The sequence below is a fragment of the Gekko japonicus genome, unplaced genomic scaffold, assembly GCF_001447785.1.
Source record: "Gekko japonicus isolate JY-2015 unplaced genomic scaffold, Gekko_japonicus_V1.1 scaffold345, whole genome shotgun sequence".
Classification (NCBI taxonomy): domain Eukaryota; kingdom Metazoa; phylum Chordata; class Lepidosauria; order Squamata; family Gekkonidae; genus Gekko; species Gekko japonicus.
Window position 1 is genome coordinate 207952 of NW_015173684.1, and position 26648 is coordinate 234599.

General features: G+C 49.9%; 1 protein-coding gene across 1 annotated transcript in view; it reads right to left on the reverse strand.

Annotated features, from left to right (window-relative positions):
- LOC107120390 (leucine-rich repeat-containing protein 9-like) overlaps positions 1-22617 on the reverse strand; it is a 94196-nt gene extending 71579 nt beyond the window's left edge. The window contains exons 1-8 of the mRNA XM_015423076.1: positions 22450-22617; positions 20638-20778; positions 17132-17195; positions 12396-12466; positions 11015-11197; positions 6412-6567; positions 5527-5726; positions 2185-2316 (exon numbers count right to left, since the gene is read on the reverse strand). Of these exons, the coding sequence (XP_015278562.1) occupies positions 2185-2316; positions 5527-5726; positions 6412-6567; positions 11015-11197; positions 12396-12466; positions 17132-17195; positions 20638-20778; positions 22450-22602 (1100 nt within the window). The 5' untranslated portion in view covers positions 22603-22617. The remainder of the gene's footprint in view (positions 1-2184; positions 2317-5526; positions 5727-6411; positions 6568-11014; positions 11198-12395; positions 12467-17131; positions 17196-20637; positions 20779-22449) is intronic.
- Positions 22618-26648: the final 4031 nt, after the last annotated feature.

Sequence of the window (26648 nt, forward strand, 5' to 3'; positions counted from 1 at the left end):
CCCCCCCCCCCCCAAGTGAGGCTGGCGGCGATGCCGGCTGCTTCCTCCCCCCCAAGCGAGGGCCAGCGGCTTGCAGCCACCCAGGCCTCGCGGCCGCCCTTGCACCCAGCTGGCTGGCTCCGAGGCGGCGGTGAGGACGGATGCTTTCCCCCCCCCAAGCGAGGCTGGCGACGAGGCCAGCTGCCTCCCCCCCCTAAGTGAGGGCCAACGGCTTGCAGCCGGCCAGGCCTCGCACCCTCCCTTCCTCTCATGCGTCCGGCCGGCTGGCTTCGAGGCGGCGGTGACAGCGAGGCCAGCTGCAGAGCGTTCCCTGCGTGTGCGCAGGGAACGCTCTGTCAGTTTTGGGGGGTATCCCCCCGGGTTTTTTTTTAACTTTTCAGATTTTTGTGCACACCTGGGGACCACCCCACGTGTGCACAAAACTCCCCCTCCCCCCCAGGTGCCCCCGGTGCGCAGATTTAGCTATCCGCACACCAGGGGGCGACTTGGCTATTAGATATATAGATACGCAATGCTCTGTAGCAGTAGAGAGCCAGTTTGATGTACTGCTTAGGAGTGTGGATTCTAATCTGGGAGAACCGGGTTTGATTCCCCACTCCTCCATATGCAGCTGCTGGTGTGACCTTGGGTCAGTCACAGGTTCTCTCAGAGTGTTCTCTCAAGAACAATCCTCTCAGAGCTCTCTCAGCCCCACCTACCTCACAGGGTGTCTGTTGTGGGAAGGGGAAGGGAAAGGAGATTGTACTCTGTTCTGCATGTTTTACATTGTTTATATTCTAAGGATTTGAATTTTTATACAATACAGAATATTTCCTGAGGAAGCTCCGGTTTTTGAAACGTTCTTGTTATAAAGTCTGGAGACAAGGTTGATTTATTCTTATACAAGGATTTCCTGATAATTTGATGGGATTTGTTCATTGTTGCTTTGTAGTGTTTATTGGCAGCAATATATAGAAAACAATTTTTTCCTAAGTCTTGTTGACTACCTTGATTTGTGGGTCAGACTCTCACGACTGTTTTCTCAGTACCTATTTTTAAAGGAGATTGCAAGCCACCCTGACTCCCCATGCCTCCACTTGCAGCTGCTGGTGTGACCTTGGGTCAGTCACAAGTTCTCTCAGAGATGTTCTCTCAAAGGCCGCTCTAGAGAGAGCTCTCTCAGCCCCACCTGCCTCACAGGGTGAGGGTGTCTACTGTGGGGAGGGGAAGGAGTTTGTGAGCCGCTCTGAGACACCTTTGGGTAGTGACGGGCGGGGTATAAATCCAATCTCTTCTTCTTCTTCTTTTACCTCACAGGGTGTCTGCTGTGGGGAGGGGAAGGAGTTTGTGAGCCGCTCTGAGACACCTTTGGGTAGTGACGGGCGGGGTATAAATCCAATCTCTTCTTCTTCTTCTTTTACCTCACAGGGTGTCTGCTGTGGGGAGGGGAAGGAGTTTGTGAGCCGCTCTGAGACACCTTTGGGTAGTGACGGGCGGGGTATAAATCCAATCTCTTCTTCTCTCTAGAAAAGAGCAAGATTCGAGTAGCACCTTAAAGACGAACAAAATTTGTGGCAGGGGAAGAGCTTTCGTGAGTCACTGGTCAATGCTCCCTCTAAGCTGTGGAGTCTTGTGAGCAAAAATTCTACTTTGTGAGCTACTGGCATTAACGTTGTGAGCGAGCGATTTGGCTACTGCATAAATTAGTTTGCCCTGGAGCCATCCTTCCTGAGCCAAGACAAAAACCTGTGAGCCAGAGGCTAAAAAACTGTGAGCTAGCTCACACTAACTCAGCTTAGAGGGAACACTTAGCTGTGACCAATGTTCCCTCTGCTGTGGAGTTTTGTGAGCAAAAAATCTGCTTTGTGAGCTACTGGCATTAAAGTCGTGAGCAAGCAATTTGGCTACTGCATAACTTAGTTTGCTCTGGAGCCCTCCTTTCTGAGCGAAGACAAAAACCTGTGAGTCGGAGGCTAAAAAACTGTGAGCTAGCTCACACTAACTCAGCTTAGAGGGAACACTTAGCCGTGACTCATAAAAGCTCCTCCCCTGCCACAAATGTTGCTGGTCTTTAAGGTGCTATTGGACTCTTGCTCTTTTCTACTGCTACAGACAGACTAACACGGCGACCCATCTTGATCTACTGCAATGCTCTGTAACGAGACATCAACATGCGGCCTATCGAAACCCCTCAAACGGCTTTACCAGGGATCACTCGGTGAACCTTCTTCGAAGCGTGTGTTTCCCACCGTTTCCAATTCGGTCAGCAAAAACTGCACAGCCAGCTTACTGGCTTTCTTCTTCTTTTTGACTTCCAGATGATAAATCACTTCAACTCTGCGAAAAGGACAAACAGGATTCGTTTCAGCTGAGAAGCCCGCAATGTATAACATCCAAGCAGGGCTTTTTTTGTAGAAAAAGCCCAGCAGGAACTCATTAGCATAATAGGCCACACCCAATGGCAGATACTTATTAGCATATTAAACCACACCCCGATGGTGCGGCTCATTCGCATATTAGGCCACACCCCCATGCCTTCCCTTGGCTTGCCCGGGTGCTCTGCGGCTGCGGGGAGCCCGGGCAAGCCGACCCTTGGAGGGGAGGGGAGGCAGTGACTTGCCTGGGCGTCCCAGGAGCAGGGCCTCCCCTGGCTCACCCACCTCAGAGTCATTGGGAGGGTCTCTCTCCAGGCCTTCCCTCTGTAGCCACGCACGCAGAGGTTTTGGCTGTAGTGGGCGTGGCCAACTCTGAAGCCACCCAGAACGCCGTTCCTGTGCGTTCCTGCTCAAAAATAGCCCTGCATCCAAGGAAAACGGCACTCAATCCAGAGGGCCAGATGGGAAGTTGAGTGCCTTCATTGTGTGAGCTAGATGCTTAGAGCTCTTGCTCCTTCCTCTTCTCACATGGCAGTGGTTTATATTTTGGCTTTTATCGGGGCAGACTGGCCATTAAGGCCCATGGGAAAATTGCAGCTGGGTGGATGGCCTAGCGGACAACATCATCCCATTCAGAGTCGCCCTTGCAGCCACCACTGCAGCATCCCAGTTGCCCAGGCCCCGTGCCAGAGGGAGACGCACGGCTTTTGCTCCTTTCTACTTGATGTTTGGGAGTGGGCCAGGCCTGTGGCTACAGTGGGGCTTTGGGGGCGCTGCCCCCTTTCTTAAAGGAATGGCCCCACTAGAATTTCTCCTGTGGATGCTTTTTTCAATCATTTAAAAACATTTTTAAAAGACGTGGACCCCTTTAAGCAGATTGGGGTGCTGTAGTTGACTAATTCCTGCATGGAGCAAGGGGGTTGGAGTAGGTGACCTCTAGGATCCCTTCTAACTCTGTCTCAAGAAACTGGTCTCCTTTAAGAGCGTTTTTCTGCCTAAGTGTTAGCGTTCTTGACTATAGAAGTCATCACTCCTACCCGCCAGCTTGTTAGCAGAATTGTTGCTTGGGCTGGCAGAAGTGATTAACATGCAGCCGCTGGGAACTGTCATCTAAAGTGGCTGACAGCTTGCAATTTAGAGATCTGTCCTGGTAACAGCTTTCTTTTGCCTAAATGGTTAATAGGTTAAGGGTGATTGCTAGCATAAGAACACCTATGTAGAATAGACAGTTAAGATCCAGAGAAGAGATGGCTTATCTATGTTGTTTGTCCTTTGTTTCTGTAAATAAAATCTGACATGTTTTCATACAAAGTAGAGTGAGTTTACCGGCCAAACCCGGAGAAGTATTTCCAGTGCCACGCCTACCATCTACAAGAGAATTTATCCCCCCCCCCACCTTCTAAGCCTGCTATCGTCACATGCTGGGGCTAAGATTTGCAGAAGCCTCTACGCTTTTATTTTAAAAGGCTTGATTCCGCAGTAGCTGAGTCATAACCGTCAGAATACTGGCTTTTCTGAAAACTTCACCCCCCCCCCCGAAAAAAATTGCTCCGCAAGCCACAAATATCCTGGCTACTGGCCTGGGGTGGGCCGGGTTAGCCCGATCTCATCAGATCTCAAAGCGAAGCAGGGTCGGCCCTGGTTAGCGCTTGGACAGGAGACCGCCAAGGAAGTCCAGGGTCACTGCACCACCCATTTGTCTGTTTGTTTTTTTCCTTGGATTTATATCCCGCCCTACCCCGAAGGCTCAGGGCGGCTTACAGGGGCACTATGTGCCAAGATTGTAACAGTAAAACACATAATATAAAACAATAAATTACACTAAAATACAGTAACAAGTTTACAATACAAGCTTACAAGCTTAACCAAGATGGGTAGATCTAAAAATCCATGGTAGCTTCTTGAAATCTTGTCATCCAAATCATGCCTGGACGCCTCGTCCCTCCAGTGGGATCCAGACAATCTTGATGGTACTACGATAGTGCATAGGGGTGGTGGTGGAATAGTGGTGGCGGCGGCTCCTACTCAAAGGCCTGGCGGAAGAGCTCCGTCTTGCAGGCCCTGCGGAACTGAGAAAGGTCCCGCAGGGCCCGCATCTCCTCCGGGAGCTCCTTCCACCAGGTAGGAGCCGCCACCGAAAACACCCTGGTCCTGGTCACCGCAAATTTAACATCTCTAGGGCCTGGAATTTCCAGGAGATGTTGACTCCCCAACCTTAGTGCCCTTGGGGGAACATATGGAGAAAGGCGGTCCCCTACAGGGTTGCTGTAGATTGGCTGTGACGTGATGGTGCTTTCCACCGTCACAACGATGCGAGTATGCAAGGACAATGTGACCCCTCTTTTCTCTCCCCCTATCTTACGGGGCCATGAAAGAGACACAAGTTGACAAGAACTGCATGGACTGTGTGATGAGACTCTGGACGATTCTGCATTGGCTTTTCCCTCTGTTGTTTTACCAAACCCCACAATGGAACAGAAATTCTCCTCTACACTGCTTGCAGCTTTCACTTTCTTTGATCATTGGGTTTTATGGTACCTCCTGCATAGATTAAAGGGCCTTCAGGGGTGACTTCGCAGCCCCGGGGTATCTGAATGTGGTTTTGAGCTGTGCCTTTGGTAAAACAATGGAGGGAAAAGCCAATGCAGCATCGCCTTCTCTCTCTCTTTCAGCCCTGGTGCAATCCTTGGCCAAAGTCATATCACCTCCAAGCAGGGGTCGTTTCCTGCAGGAGCGCACAGGAGCGGAGCTCCGGCAGTAAAGAGCTCAGGGGGCGGGCACATGCAACAAGCCCCACCCCCTCCTCCCAGCAGCCCTCAGTCAGAGCAAGAAGCAGCCAGGTAAGTTGCAGAGCCCCCCCGATCCAAAACAGTCCAGTGGCACCTTTAAGACCAAGTTTTATTCAGGTACAAGCTCTCCCTCCTCTGTGAGGGCAGATCTGCACATTCTCCCTCCCCCCAACAGCTAGCAATCCAAAACAGTCCAGTGGAGCCTGAGCAGTGGGTGTTGCCTTCTGACACACTTCCAGTGGTGTCAGGGGGTGTGACACATGCAAATAAGCTATGCTAATGAGCTCCTGCACCTCTTTTTCTACGAAATGACCCCTGCCTCCAAGTCCCAAATGCGTTCACTGCTGGCAGCATCCCTTGCGCCTTCCGCGGAACGTACGTACTCCTCTAGCTTTTTGTTCCAGAAGGCGATCCTTTTTTTGAGGCAGTCCAATTTTTGCAGGAGCTGCCTCTCCAGACTGGCTTCCTCGCTGGCCTCGTTGGGACTTTCACCGTCCCCATTCGAGTTTTCCCCTTCGAAGCTCCTGGAGAGGCTGGTCTGTCCTCTGCCAGATGTCTGCAGGCCCTCCAGATCACGTTCCAGCTGTTGAACAAGAGGACGAGGGCATCAGGAGCCAGTTGCGGTCAATGACATAGAAGAACATGACATTGCTGAGCTTGCAGGAAGAGCCCTGGTGCTGGATGAGACCTGGGATCGAATCCAGCCTCCTACTCCCAAACTCTGGGAAGCTGGCAAGCGGGGCTTCTTTCTTTTTTAAAATCCTTTTCTTTAAGTTTAAATTATACTATAGCTACAATTAACAATCTGTTAAAGGTTTCCCTTGCTCGAAAGCCAGTCGAATCCGACTCTGGGGGGAGGTGCCCATCTCCTTTTCCCAGCCGAAGAGCCAGCGCTGTCAGAAGACTTTTTCTGTGGTCATGTGGCCGGCGTGACTAAACACGGAGGGGCAGAGGTAAGGAGCGTGACGCAGTGGGGGGCCCGGCATCCTCCCAGGGTAGGACAGCGTTCATCCCTGGCGGGGCTCGGTCCCCAAATGCCCTACTGTGGCTACGGGCTTGCCGTGCGCCCTTCAACAAGACATTTATTTATTTTATTTGTTTATTAATTCGATTTATACCCCACCCTCCCTGCAATGCCAGGGATTGGACCTTGGACCCCCTGGGTACAAGGCAGATGGTCTGCCACTGAGCCACAGCCCCACCCGGGCCAGCTGGAGATCAGAATGCGAGCCAGAATGCAAGGTGGGCCTCGGTACCACTTGGCTTACGTGCTTGATGTGGCAGTGGAAATGCTTAATCTGCTCTTCGGGTAGCTTCTGCAGCTTGCATTTCCTTTCTCTGAGCTTCTCGAGCTCTTCCTCCAGCTGCCGTTGGACACTCTTGATGCGCATGTTGTAGTACATCACCTTCTTCATCACGGTGGTCTTCCGGGACAAAAGGAAAAACAAAGGAAGGGTGATTTTGTTTGGTAGTCCAAGAGAGCCAAATGTTAACAGTGATTACTTGGGGTTTCGTTACCATTAATATTAGAAGAAGAAGAGATTGGATTTATACCTCGCCCTTCACTACCCAAAGGGGTCTCAGAGCGGCTTACAAGCTCCTTTCCCTTCCCCTCCCCACAACAGATACCCTGTGAGGTAAAAGAAGAAGAAGAAGAGACTGGATTTATACCCCGCCCTTCACTACCCAAAGGGGTCTCAGAGCGGCTTACAAGCTCCTTTCCCTTCCCCTCCCCACAACAGATACCCTGTGAGGTAAAAGAAGAAGAAGAAGAGACTGGATTTATACCCCGCCCTTCACTACCCAAAGGGGTCTCAGAGCGGCTTACAAGCTCCTTTCCCTTCCCCTCCCCACAACAGATACCCTGTGAGGTAAAAGAAGAAGAAGAAGAGACTGGATTTATACCCCGCCCTTCACTACCCAAAGGGGTCTCAGAGCGGCTTACAAGCTCCTTTCCCTTCCCCTCCCCACAACAGATACCCTGTGAGGTAAAAGAAGAAGAAGAAGAGACTGGATTTATACCCCGCCCTTCACTACCCAAAGGGGTCTCAGAGCGGCTTACAAGCTCCTTTCCCTTCCCCTCCCCACAACAGATACCCTGTGAGGTAAAAGAAGAAGAAGAAGAGACTGGATTTATACCCCGCCCTTCACTACCCAAAGGGGTCTCAGAGCGGCTTACAAGCTCCTTTCCCTTCCCCTCCCCACAACAGATACCCTGTGAGGTAAAAGAAGAAGAAGAAGAGACTGGATTTATACCCCGCCCTTCACTACCCAAAGGGGTCTCAGAGCGGCTTACAAGCTCCTTTCCCTTCCCCTCCCCACAACAGATACCCTGTGAGGTAAAAGAAGAAGAAGAAGAGACTGGATTTATACCCCGCCCTTCACTACCCAAAGGGGTCTCAGAGCGGCTTACAAGCTCCTTTCCCTTCCCCTCCCCACAACAGATACCCTGTGAGGTAAAAGAAGAAGAAGAAGAGACTGGATTTATACCCCGCCCTTCACTACCCAAAGGGGTCTCAGAGCGGCTTACAAGCTCCTTTCCCTTCCCCTCCCCACAACAGATACCCTGTGAGGTAAAAGAAGAAGAAGAAGAGACTGGATTTATACCCCGCCCTTCACTACCCAAAGGGGTCTCAGAGCGGCTTACAAGCTCCTTTCCCTTCCCCTCCCCACAACAGATACCCTGTGAGGTAAAAGAAGAAGAAGAAGAGACTGGATTTATACCCCGCCCTTCACTACCCAAAGGGGTCTCAGAGCGGCTTACAAGCTCCTTTCCCTTCCCCTCCCCACAACAGATACCCTGTGAGGTAAAAGAAGAAGAAGAAGAGACTGGATTTATACCCCGCCCTTCACTACCCAAAGGGGTCTCAGAGCGGCTTACAAGCTCCTTTCCCTTCCCCTCCCCACAACAGATACCCTGTGAGGTAAAAGAAGAAGAAGAAGAGACTGGATTTATACCCCGCCCTTCACTACCCAAAGGGGTCTCAGAGCGGCTTACAAGCTCCTTTCCCTTCCCCTCCCCACAACAGATACCCTGTGAGGTAAAAGAAGAAGAAGAAGAGACTGGATTTATACCCCGCCCTTCACTACCCAAAGGGGTCTCAGAGCGGCTTACAAGCTCCTTTCCCTTCCCCTCCCCACAACAGACACCCCTGTGAGGTAGGTGGGGCTGAGAGAGCTCTGACCGAAACTGCTCTTTTTTCAAGGACAGCTCTTATCAGAACTATGGCTTGCCCAGGGGCATCCAGCCAGGTGCAAGTGGCGGAGGGGGGAATCAAACCCGGTTCTCCCAGATTACAGTCCGCGCACTTAACCACGACACCAAACCACTACACCAAGCCACTTTTTAAAACTTCTCCCCCCGACAGGTTAGATTTTAACCTTGTTTCCTGTTATTTATTTCGTAAACTTGTATGCCACTTGTCCGGAGACCTGCTCGAGGCGCCTCACAACTAACAAAATGAAGCCATCAAAGCGAAAGCATTCAAAAAGCAGGCCCAACACAATCAAAACGAGTTGCGGGTGGAAGAAACGTCCATCTGTGGTGAAAGAGCATGTCCTGGATCCCCCCGCATTTCACCACCATGTTCTTTTCTGGGATCCACTGACCTGCCCACCCCGGAGGCATACGGGCGGTAGGCCCTGCAGGTAGCAGTGGGAGAAGTTCACCACCATGAACATTGTTCCACTTGCACTGGATCTAGATCCTTTCACACATCACCAGATGGAAAATAAGGTTGCCAGGTGGGATTCATTTATTTATGGTACGGTGGAGCTACACACAGGAAGCATATAATAATATAATATACCCCTACCTGAGGGACCGCCTTTCCCCACACGTTCCCCAGAGCGCACTGAGGTCGGGGACTCAAAATCACCTGACGGTCCCTGGCCCCAAGGATGCCAGACTGACTATCACCAGATCTAGGGCCTTCTCAGTGGCGGCTCCATACTGGTGGAATGAGCTCCCGGAGGACATCAGGGCCCTGCGGGACCTTCTACACTTCTGCAGGGCCTGTAGAACCGAGCTCTTCCGCCAGGCTTTCGATTAGGAGCCGCCACTGAACGAGCTACTGAACATCTATTACTGGCACTTTCTTTGGCATACTGGTCTAGTCATACGGGGCCAACCACAACGATCGCCATCTGCACTTTATCGTTTGAATTTAATCTGCACTTTATATTTTATTGTTAGAATGTTATCTGTTTTTATTGTAACTTATTATTGTACGCCGCCTTGAGCCTGCTTGTCAGGGAAAGCGGGATAGAAATCGAAATAAATATAAAAATAAATAATATGAACTACATAACCAAGTTGATACAACGGGCATGCAGACGGATTGGGCAATCCCCCGAAATACTAGTATCTGGATTTTCAAGTCCACTCAGTTGCATCAGGGGAGAGTTCAAAGAGCTTCGTCACATCTCTCTGGGAAAGCACGACAGAACAAAAAGGGAAAGTGGAAAAGCCCAGGGCAGGAAACGGAGTTCCGGCTGGCTCCTGAGTTGGCCACGCCCAGCAGGAACTCATTAGCATAACAGGCCACCCCCAACAGCAGAAACTCATTAGGATTGGCTACATTAGGGGTGTGTGGCCTAACATGCAAAGAAGTTCCTGCTACAAAAAAAGCCCTGGGTTCTGACAACAAAGTAAACAGAATAAGAAGCAAAACGTGGGTGTGGCTGGATGACCACATTTCTGGTAACATGGGGTGTGTGGCCTAATATGCCAATGAGCTGTGATACTAGGGCCTAATATGCTAATAGGTTTCTGCTGTTGGGTGTGGCCTATTATGCTAATGAGTTCCTGCTGGGCTTTTTCTACAAAAAGAGCCCTGGAAAGCCCTAAGAACAGTTCTCAGGGTGCCATCCACCCCTCACCTCAGTTGAATATCCGGCACGTCCTCTATTAGAGGACTATATTATTTAATGGATTTTTGGAACTATACAAGGCTTACATAAAACTGTATTTATTTAGTTTTACACGGTGTCCTTTTTTGTTCTTTGTGGTGTACTGTATACACCCCATATGGTCCCTTGTGCGTTCTGATCAATCAATTAAAACATACCCCAAATCAAGAAACTGGTTGTGTATCCGGCTTACGTTGCAAATAAAATTATTATTATTATTATTATTGTGAAGCCCTCTTACTTGGGGAGGTCTAGTTTTACTTTTAAAATGTTCTTTATGTTTTATTCTGTAGGGTATTCTAGCTGCCACCAGGAATTTCTATAAATTCCAATTCTTCTCTTTGCTTCTGGGGTTGGTATTGTAGCACTGGGTCTAGGCCTTTCGAGGAACTATGTGGTCTGCGGAAGAATTCTTTACTTAGCTGGTAAACTTGAAGTAAATAGGATTTATTTAACGAAAGTATAAACACGAGGGTGAACAAGGTAAACTGTACTGGGAATGATTTGACCAAATGCTTGGTGTCTCTCACAAGCCTCTCCTCTACTGACAGGGAGGATAAAGCCACTTTGTAACAATATTTCCCGGTACTTTTCTCAAGCTCTCAGCTTTCAATTGTAACTCTTATATCACAGACTTAACCATCTGCTTAACACAGAGACTTCAGGACAAAACTCATATATTAACTGCTTTTAACACAGCACACTCTGCTCTCTCTAACTGTTTTACTCAACTGTCATACCTAACAGACCCCCTTCAACTGACCCTCTTGACTGACATATCGGTTCATCCACACAGCATCCATTCCAAAACCCCTCCCCCTCTCTGTCACTCACCAACCATATCACTTGCTTGAGTCCAGCATCCTAGTCTGTCATACATCCATACAAACCACTTTTAAAGACACACACACCCAAAACATGAAATGTTACAATTATTTTTTAAAAGTATTCTGAACCCACCTCGGCCAGCTCCTTGATCTGCTTTGAAGAGACATCGTAAGTGTCGAGCCGTTGGAGCTGAGGGATATGGTACAGAACATGCGTTGCGTAATTGCAGAGGTGACAAACTGGGTTGGGCTCGTACTGGGGGTCGTTCAGACACAGGTCTTTTAAGTTACACAGTCTTGCCAAATTGGTGATTTCCTTTAAAGAAATTTTAAAAAGCCCAACAATCACGACACACTTAAAGAAACTCTATGTTTTCCCGCTTGGAGAAGTACAGAAGACAAATCCCTCCCTCCCTTTCAACTAAGTGGGGACAGGGGTTTGTCTGCTTTTGGGACCCCTGATCTGCCAACCCTGATCTGGCTAGCAGGGGGAACACCACCCCCAAAGTGCCCCATCTGCAACAACATGCCTGGCGCCAGGGGTCGTTTCGCAGAAAAAGAGCTAGGGGAACTCATTAGCATAACTCATTAGCATATGCCACACCCCCTGACATCACCGGAAGTGTGTCATAAGGCCACACCCCCTGACATCACCGGAAGTGTGTCATAAGGCCACAAACCCCGCCCCCAACGGTCCCGGCCGCCGCCGCCTGCCTTGCAGCTCCACTGCCGAGCCCCATGAGGGGCCCGGTGGTGGACCTGCAAGGCCGGCGGGAGTGCAAGGAAGCCCCGCGAAGGCCCTCCCTGGCCCCAGGCAGGCAGGGATGGGGAGAGGCAGGGGGAAAGCAACTTACCCTTCCTCTTCTCCTGCCTCCTCCTGGCTGAATGAGGGCCGGAAGCGGGGCGGCTGGAAGCGGGGGGCGGGGCTTCGTCATGGGCCCCGCCCCCCCTACCTCACCCAGGGGGACAGTGATCCCCCGCGATCCCCCCCGAAATGACCTCTGGAGGTGATGTCATCGCACAGGGCACATTGCAGGGGAACGGACACTCTATCATTTGAGGAAAACTCTATGGTGCACACCGAGAAATCCCAGGCAGAGAGAAGGACCCCCCACCGCATGCTGGAGGGGGGCGCTCTAGCATTTGAGGAAAAACTCTATGGTAACCATAGAGGCTTTTATCAAAGGCTAGAGCGTCCCCACCCTCAACATGCCCTGCATGATGATGTCATCTCCAGGTGACGTCATTGTGCTGGGCACGTTGGCACAGACAGGGCTTTTGGGGGGTGGGGTTCCCCCCGCCAGCTGGCTCAGTGGTAGCGGATTGGGCCCCCAAAAAGTGGGTAAACCCCCACCCCTTTCAGGGGGGAATGGCAACCCTACACTCATGCACTACATAAATGCGAAGTACTGTCAATTGGACAAAGGCCTTTTCCTTTTCAAGTAGGACAAATGCAACGAGTGATGCAGCCACATGGAAAACATAAAAAGTGACACCGAGAACCCCACACGTACCTTGAAGGAACACACTCTGTTCCCGGACAGGTTTATCTTTTCTATTTCTTCATTGGGATCCAAGCAGTGTCCTAAAACACAACGGGAGGGAAGTAATGCGGAGCGATATTTAGGTTTCGTTTTGATTTCCTCCCCGGCTCTGTTTTGGGTTGCCAGACTCCAGGTACAGCCTGGAGATTTCGCGGTATTACACCTGCTCTCCAGACTACCGAGAAAAAAGAATAAGAAAACGGGTGACGTGGAGGGTGGACTCTATGGCACTATACCCTGCCGAGGTCCCTCCCCTTCTCAAATCCTGCCCTCCTCAGGCTCCACCCCCAAATTTCCATGAAGTCCCTGACTTGGAGCTGGCAGCCCTCCGTCCCAAAGACTTAGGGTGATTTCCCACAAGCGCTGCTCCGCGCTCACTCTTCTCTTTGGCCCGATGGTACGTGTCAATTTCACACAAGCTGCTGCGCGGCTGCATTTTGCCTCGCAGCTTCGCGCGGATTTCCCCCGCGTCTACTCAATCCTGTTTTTTGAGGACTGAGTAGACGCAGGGAAAATCGCACGAAGCTGCGGGGCAAAATGTGGGCGCGCAGCAGCTTGTGTGAAATTGACACGTACCATCGGGGCAAAAGGGAGGAGTGAGCGCGGAGCGGCACTTGTGGGAAATCACCCTTAGAATAGCTTGCGTGTGTCAACCGCTGTCAAGTTGCAGCTGACTTCTGGGGGCCGCACAGGGTTTTCAGGGCAAGGGGCTCACAGAGGTGGTTTGCCATGGCCTGCCTCTGCGTAGCGACCAGGGCTCCCTCTAAGCTGAGTTTGTGTGAGCCAGCTCACGGTTTCTTAGCCTCCGGCTCACGCAGTTCTGTCTCCGCTCAGGAAGGGAGGGTTCCAGAGCAGACGAATTTAATGCAGCAGCCAAATGGCTCGCTCACAACTTTAATGCCAGGAGCTCACAAAGTAGACTTTTTGCTCACAAGACTCCGCAGCTTAGAGGGAGCCTTGGTAGCGGCCCTGGAATTCCTTGATGGTCTCCCATCCCAACACTAACCAGGCCTGACCCTGCTTCGCTTCTTTTTATTTTTTTGCAAAAAAATTCACAGCTCGGTAGGCTCCTGTAGCGATGATTGCGCCACCTTCTTCGGGAGAGGAGATCAAAGTGCAAAACAAGTCTCTTCCGAGGCTTGATCGCACCAACCTCAACTCTCTCTCTGGTCTTAAGAACATAAGAACATAAGAGACGCCAGTGTTGGATCAGGCCAAAGGCCCATCCAGTCCAACACTCTGTGTCACACAGTGGCCAGAAATACCAGTGCCATCAGGAGGTCCAGCAGTGGGGCCAGGACATTAGAAGCCCTCCCACTGTTGACCCCCCCCAAGCACCAAGAAGACAGAGCATCACTTGCCCCAGAGCCCCTAGCTATACCTTGTGGCTAATAGCCACTGATGGACCTCTGCTCCATATGCTTATCTAATTCCCTTTTGAAGCCATCCATGCTTGTAGCACCCACCACTTCCTGTGGCAGTGAATTCCAAGTGTTAATCACTCTTTGGGTGAAGAAGGACGTCCTCTCCAAGCTAAAGAGCCCTAAGCGCTTTAACCTTTCCTCATAGGGAAAGTGTTCCAACCCTTTTATCATTCGAGTTGCCCTTTTCTGCACTTTTTCCAAAGCTATAATATCCTTTTTAAGGTGTGGTGCCCAGAACTGCACACAGTATTCCAAATGAGGTCTCACCATTGATTTATATAGGGGCATTATTATATTGGCTGATCTGTTTTCAATACCCTTCCTAATAATCCCCAGCATAGCATTGGCCTTCTTTATTGCAGTCACACACTGTCTCGACATTTTCAGTGAGTTATCCACTACAACTCCAAGATCTCTCTCTTGCTCAGTCTCTGCCAGTTCAGACCCCATCAATGTGTATTTATATTTAGGATTTTTGGCTCCAATGTGCATCACCTTGCACTTGGCCACATTGAACCCCATTTGCCATGTTGACGCCCACTCGCCCATCCTTGACAGATCCCCTTGGAGTGCCTCACAATCCTCACTGGTTTTCACCACCCTGAACAACTTTGTATCATCCGCAAATTTAGCCACTTCACTGCTTACTCCCATCTCCAAATCATTAATGAACAAGTTAAAAAGCAGTGGACCAAGTACTGATCCCTGCGGTACCCCACTGCTTACCACCCTCCACTGAGAAAATTGCCCACCTACACTCACTCTCTGTTTTCTATGAACTAGCCAGTTTTTGATCCATAAAAGGACTTGTCCTTCTATCCCATGATTTTTGAGCTTACTTAGGAGCCTTTGATGAGGAACTTTATCAAAAGCTTTCTGGAAGTCAAGGTAAATAATATCTATTGGATCCCCCTTGTCCACATGTTTGTTCACCCCCTCAAAGAACACTAACAGGTTAGTGAGACAAGATCTTCCCTTACAGAAACCGTGCTGAGTCTGCCTCAATAGGTTTTGTTCATCTATGTGCCTACTAATTCTTTCCTTAATAATGGTTTCCACCAATTTACCCGGTATCGACGTCAGACTGACTGGCCTGTAATTTCCCGGATCTCCTCTGGAACCCTTTTTAAAGATGGGAGTGACATTAGCTACCTTCCAATCCTCAGGAATGGAGGCAGATTTTAAGGAAAGATTACATATCTTTGTCAGGAGATCTACAAGTTCACATTTGAGTTCTTTCAGAACTCTCGGATGTATGCCATCTGGGCCTGGTGATTTTTCAGTTTTTAAGTTGTCTATCAGTTTTAGGACCTCCTCTCTCGTCACCTCAATCTGACTCAGGTCTTTCAACACCCCTCCTGAAATCAGTGGTTCTGGAGTGGGCAAGCACTTCTCATCTTCCACAGTGAAGACGGAGGCAAAAAATGCATTTAGCTTCTCAGCCATTTCCCTATCATCCTTCAATACTCCTTTTACCCCTTGGTCGTCCAAGGGCCCCACTGCCTCCCTGGCTGGTTTCCTGTTTCTAATGTATTTGAAGAAAGTTTTATTGTTGGTTTTTACGTTTTTTGCTATATGCTCCTCATATTCCCTTTTTGCCTGCCTGACCTCAGACTTGCATTTTATTTGCCATAGCCTGTGTTCCGTTTTATCAGCCTCACTGTGACTAGCTTTCCACTGCTTAAAGGAATTCTTTTTACTTTTTACAGCCTCCATTACTCTGTTTGTTAACCATGCAGGCTTTTTCCTATACCTTTTTGTGCCTTTCCTAACCTGCGGAATATATATTTTTTGAGCTTCTAGGATCGTAGTTTTAAATAGATCCCAAGCTTCCCCAATTGTTTTGACCCTTTCTACTTTTCCTTTCAGTTTCCTCCCCACGTGTCCCCTCATATCAGAGAAATTACCCCTTTTAAAGTTAAAAATGGTTGTGTGAGTCTTTTTGGCCAATTCTCTATTTGTACAAATGATGAACTCAACAACATTATGATCACTGTTTCCAAGCGGTGCAATCACTTGATGCTTGCTCGACTCTCCCCCTGCCTGGGGAAGGTTGCGTTGGGCTGTATAGTAGCCCAAACTGTCAGCAGAAGCCCCCGTCCACCCTGTACAGTTACAAGGTGCGTCAAATCACCATTTTCCCCGACCGGAAGCCCGCTTCTGAGATGTGATGAGATTGGGCTAGCCTGGGCCATCCGGGTCAGGGCCACAACAGCTTAACAGACTGCAATAAAAAAGCCCTGGAGTTGGAGGGCAAAGGGTTATCTTTTACAGATTATTTATTTATTTTATTCAATTTCTATCCTGCCCCTCCCCATGAACGGGCGCAGGGTGGGTTAGAAGATCACACAAAAATCATGACGGCAATAACATGTACTTTTCCCCATACGTTCCCCCCCGAGAGCACTGTGGTCTCGAACGCAACACCGCCGGGGCCCCCCCCCCCGGACCTAGGGATGCCAGGCTGGCGGTAACTAGGACCAGGGCGTTCTCTCTGGCGGCGGCAACGCTGTGGAACGAGCTCCCCAATGAGATTAGAGTTCTACAGGACCTCCAGCAGTTCTGTAGAGCCGTGAAAAAAGAGCTGTTTCGGCCAGGCGTTCGGATAAGAACTGACTGCACCAGTTGGGTTGCACTAGCACTTTATTACTGTAATGTATTCAACAAGCTGCCATTGAATGCATAATGTGTTGTGAAAACATCTAATTGAAATGCTATGTTAAGCTTCGTCCTGGGCTAGGATCCAAATACATCCAATCACATTGCTAGCCCAGGAAGCACCTAACCAATCACTTTTCAGCAAGCTCCCTGAGCAGGAACGTCCGTGATTGGTCCTTATGTATGCAACCTTATTGGTTGGTATTTGTACAGTGGGTGTGGCTACATTAGCCGGGAGAGTTTAAAAGCAGGACAGCTGCAATGTAAAAGCAGTTCTGGCTATCAGATGTTGATCCGTGTTGGAGTTGTGTTTGAGTTGCTGAATAAAGCTGAATCTTTGCTGAATCACTCTCTGACTACTTTGTTAAGTGAGCGACTTAACAATGACAGGATGCCGCTGTATTTATTCAGCTTAATTGTATTTATTGGAATTTTATGGAATTGTATTTCATATCTTCTATTTGCGGGTTTTAAATTGTATGTTGGTTTTATATTGTTTGTAAGTCGCCCTGAGCCGCTTTGGCGGGAGGGCGAGGTAGAAATTTAATAAATAAATAAATAAACCGTTATGAAGTGATACAGGAGACGACTCCTATTACCTATCAGTTTTTACATATCACCTACCAATTTTACTGATGGAGTTCCCAGCAAGGTTGAGTTCCTTCAAACTCCGCAAAGTGGACAACCCCTGTAAGGACAAAGAAGTCCTATCATACTGAGAATCCTTGGGGAAATTCATTCATTTATTTTTTTTAATTATCTCCCATCTCCATCTTCGCTCAATAAAAACGCAACAACAATGAATAGCCAATAAACAACAAATGAATAAAACCCCATGTCATGATCTGGGCTGTGCCACCTAGGCCCAGGGAGCCTGGCTAGCAGTAGGTGAGGCTGGGCCTACAACTCCCAGAAGCCCCTGAGAGGTTTTGGAGCCAATATTCACCAATAGGAAAAGAGGAGGGCTTAGAATAAAAGATCTGGAGCAGCAGGAAAAGCTGTTCTTTTTCCCAGAGGGCAGAGCCAGAAGGAAGGCTGCTGCAGCGGAGAAACATGGACGGCTTCAAAAGGGAATTAGATAAGCATATGGAGCAGAGGTCCATCAGTGGATATTAGCCACAAGGTATAGCTAGGGGCTCTGGGTCAAGTGATGCTCTGTCTTCTTGGTGCTTGGGGGGGGGGTCAACAGTGGGAGGGCTTCTAATGTCCTGGTCCCACTGGTGGACCTCCTGATGGCACCTGGTATTTCTGGCCACTGTGTGACACAGAGTATTGGACTGGATGGGCCTTTGGCCTGATCCAACACTGGCGTCTCTTATGTTCTTATGTCTCTTAACAGGGGCAGAGCGCAAGCTTAGCAGTTAACCAAGTCCGTACACATTACCAACTGAGACGCCTGGAAGGAACACTAGTATCCTACAAGGATTAACAGTTATAGGAACCAGCTCGGTCTTCTGGATCTGTTTCACATGCCCTTATCAAGGGAAGGGGGGGTGTCGTCATCTCATGAAATTAGGGGCATGGCAACCACAGTAAGGGTCTTTCCCGTGGTTACACTCTATTTATGGGGTGCCTTTCCTCCTCACAGGGCAGTATTTACTTATTTCCAGGGCTTTTTTGGTAGAAAAAGCCCAGCAGGAACTCATTAGCATAATAGACCACACCCAACAGCTGAAACTAATTAGCCTATCAGGCCACACCCCAACAGTGCAGTTCATTAGCATAGTAGGCCACACCCCATGCCTTCCCTTGGCTTGCCTGGCACCCCACGGCTGCGGGGAGCCCAGGCAAGCCCCCAGTTGAAGGGAAGGGAAGGCAGTTTAAACTTGCCCTGGCTGCAGCCCTCAGACAGGCCGGAGAAGTCATGGGGAGGTATTTAAATGCCTCCCCGACCCTTCCAGGCCCCCCTCCTGGCCCGCCCACCTCGGAGTCACTGGGGTGTGTGTGTCGCTCTCCAGGCCTTCCCTCTGTAGCCACACACACAGAGGTTTGGGCTGTAGTGGGCGTGGCCAACTCTGAAGCCAGCCGGAACGCCGCTCCTGTGCGTTCGTGCCCCAAAATAGCCCTGCTTATTTCCCTTTAGACAACAAGTCAAAACTATCTTAGTCAGACGGTGTTATATTGTGATGCTGTTTTCTCTCTGATTTATGGACCACACCTCCTGTTTCTGCTCCGCCTGACTGTTAAAGTAAAGGTAAAGGTTTCCCTTGCTCGAAAGCCAGGCAAATCCAGCCCAGATCATGACATGGGGTTTTATTCACTCTAGGGTTGCGGTGCTCCTCTCCGTTTCCAAGCCGAAGAGCCAGCGCTGTCCGAAGACGTTTCCGTGGTCATGTGGCCGGCATGACTAGATGCCGAGGCGCACGGGACGCTGTGACCTTCCCACCGAAGTGGTCCCTATTTATCTACTTGCCATTTCTTGCTTTTGAACTGCTAGGTTGGCAGGTGCTGGAACTAGAGACAGGAGCTCACTCCGTCATGCGGCACCCGGATCTCGAACTGCTGAACTACCGACCTTCCAGTCTGCAGTTCAGCGTCTTAACCACTTGAGCCACCGCAGCTCCTACTTGCATCTAATTTATATTTTGATAGGTACAGGTGGTCTGAAGCAGCAGAACAAAGTCGGAGTCCAGTGGCACCTTTAAGACCAACAAAGTTTAATTCTGGGTATAAGCTTTTGTGTGCAAGGCACACTTCTTCAGATACACTGAAACAGACTTGGGCAACTATTACATATAGACTGAGAGAGGGAGGGAGGCAGGAAGGGCTAATTGGGAGTCAAGATGTATAAGTAACCGAGTGATAAGTATCGCAAAGACTGGATTAAAGTAGTTGGTTAAAAAAGCAGTAATACCAACCACTTTAATTCAATCTTAGCTATACTTATCCTTCAGTTATTATGCATCAATTAGCCCTTCCTGGCAACTAACCCCCCCCCCCGTCTTATACGTAATGGTTGGTGACTCTGTTTCAATGTATCTGAAGAAGCGCCCGCGCACACGAAAGCTTACACCCAGAACTGAACTTTGTTGGTCTTAAAGGTGCCGCTGGGCTCAAACTTTGTGATATATTTTATATTTGTTGTTTTTGGATTTGTACAGCAATTCCTTATTTTTATTTGTGAGCTGCTTTGAAGAGCAGCATACGAATGTTCAAACTAAAGGCAATTAAGCAGGTAACATAAACAGCGTGGCTTAGGGTTGCCAAATCTTGAAAACGGACCGGCGGGGGAGCGTCCTGCCGGTCCGGGAGCCGATCGTGTGCGCGCACGCGCGTGCCGCCAGAGCATCACCGGAAGTGACGTCACACGCTGGGCGGGGCCACGCCATTTGAGGGGAAAACAAAGAGTTTTCCCCTCAAATGGCAGCCATTACCCCGGCGTCGGGTAACGGGCCTCCGGGGCGGGGGGAATTCCGCCCTACCGGGGGGGGGGGTTGGCAGCCCTAGCACGGCTACATCATTACCGGGGATCTTGATGGGACGGCACCTGTGTGTGACATCATTGGGATGAGTCACGCAATTTGATTACCCCTCCAGTACTGTATTCAATCCTGCCAACCTAGCAGTTCGAAAGCAAGACATTGCAAGTAGATAAACAGGGACCACTTCGGTGGGAAGGTAACAGCGTTCCGTGCGCCTTGGTGTTTAGTCATGCTGGCCACATGACCACCGAAACGTCTTCGGACAGCGCTGGCTCTTCGGCTTGGAAACGGAGATGAGCACCGCAACCCTAGAGTCGGACTCGACTAGCTTTCGAGCAAGGGAACCTTTACCTTTTTACTGTATTCAAATCTTTGTTCTTTCTGTCGTCCCTGTTATATATTAAGCTTAAAGTGCACCAGAGAACTGACCTAGCTTGAACACCTAAACAATAGACCACTAGGATCCTGAAAGGGACTAACGGGAGTTATCTTGTAAATAGCCTATCACTGGGAGTGGGTGTGTGTTGGGTGTGGTCTTTTGCACGCATTTAAGCAGGGCTCCGGTCCTGCTAGAGTTAAGAGTTTAGCTGAAATTACTAATAAACTATGAGTTGATCACTCAACGCGTCTGAACCCAGTATATTTCACTCCCCACCCACCCAATAGAAAGGAATCGATACCCCCTCCAACCAACCACAATTCTTTTACCTCGATTTCTTTAATCTGGTTCCCGTTCAGCCAAACAACCTCCAGTTCTGTCAGATTTTCCAGATTTTCAATGGTCGAAATCCTGTTGCAGTAAAGGTAAAGCTTTTGCAAATGAATGCATTGCTGCAGACCTTCGATTTTCTGTCAAAGAGAGAACATGCAGCATTTTAAAGCAACCCCCTGTCATGATCCTAGGCCTACAGTAGTGCGGCCTACAGGCTCTAGGGAGGCCTAGTGGCTTCAGCAAAGCCTGTATTAGAGTAGCTATCAGGGCCTACATTTCCCAGGTCCCCTCTGGACCCTGTGATTGGTTAACTGTGATTGGTTAACTTATTCGGTCACTTACAAGGGGAAACCTACTGGAAAGGGAGTGTATCAAGGGGTAGGGTGGGTGCTCTGGACCGTCCGAGGAGACCCATATCAGAGTGGTGGCAGCCGTTAGAGAACTTTTCTAGCCGTTGCCCATGACACTCCCCATGGTGATCTCTAGAGCATCAAGGGACATGGCGGAATCTTCATCAGAATCCGCCAAAATAGCCTGAACCGAATCAAGCCCCAGAAGGGGGAGACGGAGATCAATGAGTCCAAAACCTTAACTGGCCTGTACATATTTTTACAAGGCCATCTATCTGCCTGTGGCTGCTGTGATTAGTTATATCAGCGGTACCCAAGATGGTGCCCTTGGTACCCATAAAATCCTTACCTGGCACCCACCAAGTGTTTTCAGAAACTGGGTGGGGCCAGTTCAGGTACCAGTTACCTGGTAACTGCTCAGCAGGGCTTCTGATTGGCCCCTGGAGATCTGATTGGCAGGGTGATCAAAGCAACATGGTTTCAGCAGCAGCTGCGACCACATTGTTGGTTTTAGTCTCTCTCATTCCTCTTTCCCGTTGTTATTTTACAAATCACTCCCCTTCTTCCCTGTACTTGGGCTGCTGTGTCAGTAGAAAAGAACCAGAGTCCAGTGGCACCTTAAAGACTAACAAAATTTGTGGCAGGGGAGGAGCTTTCCTGAGTCGCTGCTGACTTCTTCAGATACGGCTAGAATGGGAGTCCAGCTGTCCTATATTTTGGAGAGTGGAGTGATTTCAGATACCGAATGACAACAGCAGGCAAATGACAGTAGCAGGCGAATGACAGTAGCATATGTGATCGGATTAGGTGTGATATGCAGAGGGGTCGCAGGCAAGGAGAAATCACCATCGGTAATAAGACAGGAAACCTAGGTCTTGATTCAGTCCAGGGGGCTGCATTCTCTTGCGCTTCATTATCAGTTGCAATTCAGCAGTCTCTCCTCTTTCCTCTGCGTATGTGGCTCCACCTCCCATGGCAGCCATTTTGTGGCTCCGCCCACCACCCTTGTGTCAGAATCCCAAAGGTGCCCAAAAGGCTCAAAAAGGTGGAGGATACCTGAGTTATAGGTATCCTAAAGAAAATATCCCCCCCACACTTATGTAAAACTCCTCTATCCAGTCGCCTGGATGCATTTCTTATACTGAGGTCACATATAGTGAAGCGTGGGAAGGTTAAAATTGTAATTCCCTTGAAAGTGATGTCACACCACTGGCCTGACAGCCTTTTAAAAAGAGTTTAAACGGCCTTCCCTTCCCTTCCCTTCCCTTCAAGGGGGGCTTGCTCAGGCAAGCCAAGGGAAGCCATGGGGGTGTGGCCTAATATGCCAAAGAGCTGCACTGTCAGGGGTGTGGCCTAACAGGCTAATGAGTTCCGGCGGTTGGGTGTGGCCTATTATGCTAATGAGTTCCTGCTGGGCTTTCTCTACAAAAAAAAAAAGCCCTGGATAAGTTAACTTACCGTCAAGCAACACTCAGCCAGCCAAAGCTCTCTGAGGAGCAGGCAGCTCTCGAGGTTAGAAATCTTCTGGATGTTTTGCCTGACGAGAGTCAGCCTCACCAGACTGGGGAAAAACGACAGGCCGACGATCCTGGGGTAGCCCGAGAAAAACATCTCCAGGCTTTTGGCTTCGGCGCCTTCATGCTCAATTCTCTCGTAACACAGCCCGTTGCAGGTGCACTGGAAGAAAATGAAAGAGAGCGGTTATCTTGTGTGACAGAAAACAGCAGGCGTGCCACACTGAAGAAGTCTTAGTTGATAGATGGCATGGTTTTTAATCGAGGCGTGCAAATAAAACAAGACCTCTGAAGAAAAGACGATCTTTCTTGGCTTTTAGGTGGTCCCTGCCATGGTGCATGCAGGAATTCTTGTGCAGAAAAGGCATTCATAAGAGTATAAGAAGAGCCCTGCTGGATCAGACCACTGGCCAATCCATTCCAGCATCCTGTCACACACAAGGGCCAGCCAGTTCCTCTGGAGGGCCAACAACAGGGCAGAGAGGCCGAGGCCTTCATTAGAACATCAGAGGAGCCCTGCTGGATTAGACCGATAGTCCCTCTAGTCCAGCATCCTCTCTCACACAGGGGCCAACCAGTTCTTCTGGAGGGCCAACAACAGGGCACAGAGGCCGAGGCCTTCATAAGAACACAAGAAGAGCCCTGCTGGATCAAACGAGTGGTCCCTCTAGTCCAGCATCCTGTCTCACACAGGGGCCAGCCAGTTCCTCAGGAGGGCCAACAACAGGGCCCAGAGGCCGAGGCCTTCATAAGAACACAAGAGGAGCCCTGCTGGATCAGACCAGTGGTCCCTCTAGTCCAGCATCCTGTCTCACACAAGGGCCAGCCAGTTCCTCTGGAGGGCCAACAACAGGGCCCAGAGGCCGAGGCCTTCATAAGAACACAAGAGGAGCCCTGCTGGATCAGACCAGTGGTCCCTCTAGTCCAGCATCCTGTCTCACACAAGGGCCAGCCAGTTCCTCTGGAGGGCCAACCACAGGGCCCAGAGGCCGAGGCCTTCATAAAAACACAAGAAGAGACATGCTGGATCAGCCCAGTGGCCCATCTAGTCCAGCATCTTGTCTCACACAAGGGCCAACCAGTTCCCCTGGAGGGCCAACAACAGGGCAGAGAGGCCGAGGCCTTCATAAGAACATCAGAAGAGCCCTGCTGGATCAGACCAGTGGTCCATCTAGTCCAGCATCTTGTCTCACACAAGGGCCAACCAGTTCCCCTGGAGGGCCAACAACAGGGCAGAGAGGCCGAGGCCTTCATAAGAACATCAGAAGAGCCCTGCTGGATCAAACGAGTGGTCCATCTAGTCCAGCATCCTGTCTCACACAGGGGCCAACCAGTTCCCCTGGAGGGCCAACAACAGGGCCCAGAGGCCGAGGCCTTCGTAAGAACACAAGAAGAGCCCTGCTGGATCAGACCAGTGGTCCATCTAGTCCAGCATCCTGTCTCACACAGGGGCCAACCAGTTCCCCTGGAGGGCCAACAACAGGGCCCAGAGGCCGAGGCCTTCATAAGAACGTCAGAAGAGCCCTGCTGGATCAGACCTGTGGTCCATCCAGCCAGCATCCTGTCTCACACAGTGGCCAACCAGTTCCTCTGGAGGGCCAACAACAGGGCAGAGAGGCCGAGGCCTTCATAAGAACATCAGAAGAGCCCTGCTGGATCAGACCAGTGGCCCATCTAGTCCAGCATCCTGTCTCACACAGGGGCCAACCAGTTCCTCTGGAGAGCCAACAACAGGGCACAGAGGCTGAGGCCTTCCCCTGGCTCTGGGATTCAGAGGATTAATGCCTCTGAATGTGGAGGTTCCCCTTAGCCACCATGGCTCGTAGCCATTGACAGACTTATTCTCCATGAATCTATCTGATCCCCTTTTAATAAACCTGTCTATGCCTGGGGCCATCAAAACATCCTCTGGCAGTGAATTCCACATTTCAATCACTCTCTGTGTAAAGTAGTACTTCCTTTTGTCCGTCCTGAACCTACTGCCCATCGGCTTCATTGGATGCCCCCGAGTTCTATTATTTTGGGGGAGGGAGAAAACATTCCCTTTGTCAACTCTCTCCACCCCATGCATAATTTTATAAATCTCTACCATGTCCCCCCACACACACACACTTAATCGTCTCTTTTCTGGACTGAAAAGTCCCAGACTCTTCAGCCTTTCCTCCTAGGGAAGGGGCTCCAACCCCCTAATCATCTTGGTCGCCCTCCTGCCTACTTTTTCCAGCTGTGCAGTGTCCTTTTTGAGACATGGAGACCAAAACTGTACACGCTATTCCAAATGAGGTCGCACCATCATCTACACAGGGACATTACAATATTGGCCGTTTTATTTGCAATTCCCCTTCCTAATAATCCCTAACGTAGAGTATGCCTTTTTTTACTGCTGCAGTGCACCGGATTGACACCTTCATTGAGCTATCCACTCTGACCCCAAGATCTTTTTCCTTCTCAGTCTGTGTGACAGTCTGCACGGTGCAAGAGATTATTTATTTATCGTATGGCAGAATTATACACAGATAGGGCTTTTTTTTGGTAGAAAAAGCCCAGCAGGAACTCATTAGCATAACAGGCCACACCCAACAGCAGGAACTCATTAGCATATTAGACCACACCCTGACAGCACAACTCATTAGCCTATTAGGCCACACCCCCGTGCCTTCCCTTGGCTTGCCCGGGCGCCCCGTGGCTGTGGGGAGCCTGGGCAAGCCGGCCCTTGGACAGCCCGGAGAAGGCACAGGGAAGCATTTAAATGCCTCCCCGATCCTTCCAGGCCCCCTCCTGGCCCGCCCACCTCGGAGTCGCCAGGGGAGGGTCGCTCTCCAGGCCTTCCCTCTGTAGCCACGCACACAGAGGTTTTGGCTGTAGTGGGCGTGGCCAACTCTGAAGCCAGCCGGAACTCCGTTCCTGTGCGTTCCTGCCCAAAAATAGCCCTGCACACAGGAAGTATACAATAATATAAAATACGCAATTTTATATAAATATGTAATAATATAAAATATGATACAATGGGTATGCAGAAAGACTGAACAATCTCACTAAATACTACTATCTACATTTCCAATCCACTCAATTGCAGCTGGGTAAAGTTCAAAGAGCTCCGTCGCATCTCCCTGGAAAGCACAACGCTCACATTCCTGTGACAGATGAAAAATAGCTTGGTGGGCTGCAAGAGAGGAATGCCTCTTCGAAGAAGATGCCTGCCACACAGAGATTTGTAACAAATGACATGCAAAATAACTGACATTTTTAAAAAATCCGGTGCCCAGAATAAACGCATGGTCCCTCTAGCTGAGTTTTGTCTACTCAAATTCACAGTAGTGTTCCGGGTTCTCTGCCTGTCAAAGGGCCAAACTACACATTCATGTTTTCTAAAGAGTCCGGTCCAGGTTCCCTGGACCCCACTCAGGCTCCCCTCGGTCACACGGCAGCTGCAAGGAACAGCTGTTGAAATATAAAGGAGAGCCCAAACAGGTTTGGAGTGCCATTATGGGGGGAGTAAAGGCTCCTGCCTCCCCACCAAGCCGTTTTCCCACACGGAAACAGCACTGGGGGAGAGTTATTTCCAAGTATTTGCTGCTCCGTGTGCACGAAATACTCCACGTGGAGCAGCAAAAATGGGGAAATAACTCCTCCCCAATGCTCTTTCGGGAGCTGCGGTGGCTCAAGTGGTTAAGACGCTGAACTGCAGGCTGTAGAAGGTCGGTAGTTCAGCAGTTCGAGACCCGAGTGTGCCGCATGACGGAGTGAGCTCCCGTCTCTGGCCTCAGCTCCTGCCAACCTAGCAGTTCGAAAGCGAGAAATTGCAAGTAGATAAATAGGGACCACTTCGGTGGGAAGGTAACAGCGTTCCGTGCGCCTTGGTGTTTAGTCATGCCGGCCACATGACCACGGAAACGTCTTCGGACAGCGCTGGCTCTTCGGCTTTGAAACGGAGATGAGCACCGCAACCCTAGAGTCGGATTCGATTGGCTTTCGAGCAAGGGAACCCTGTACCTTTAATGCTCTTTCGGCACAGGAAAAGGGCTTGGGGGGAATGGCAGGATTCCCTCCTTCCCCTGTGGCAGTATTCCAAGGCCAAACGGGCTCTCCTTTGTTTTTTAAATAGCCGTTCCCTTTCATTTCTTTAATATTATCTAGACCATA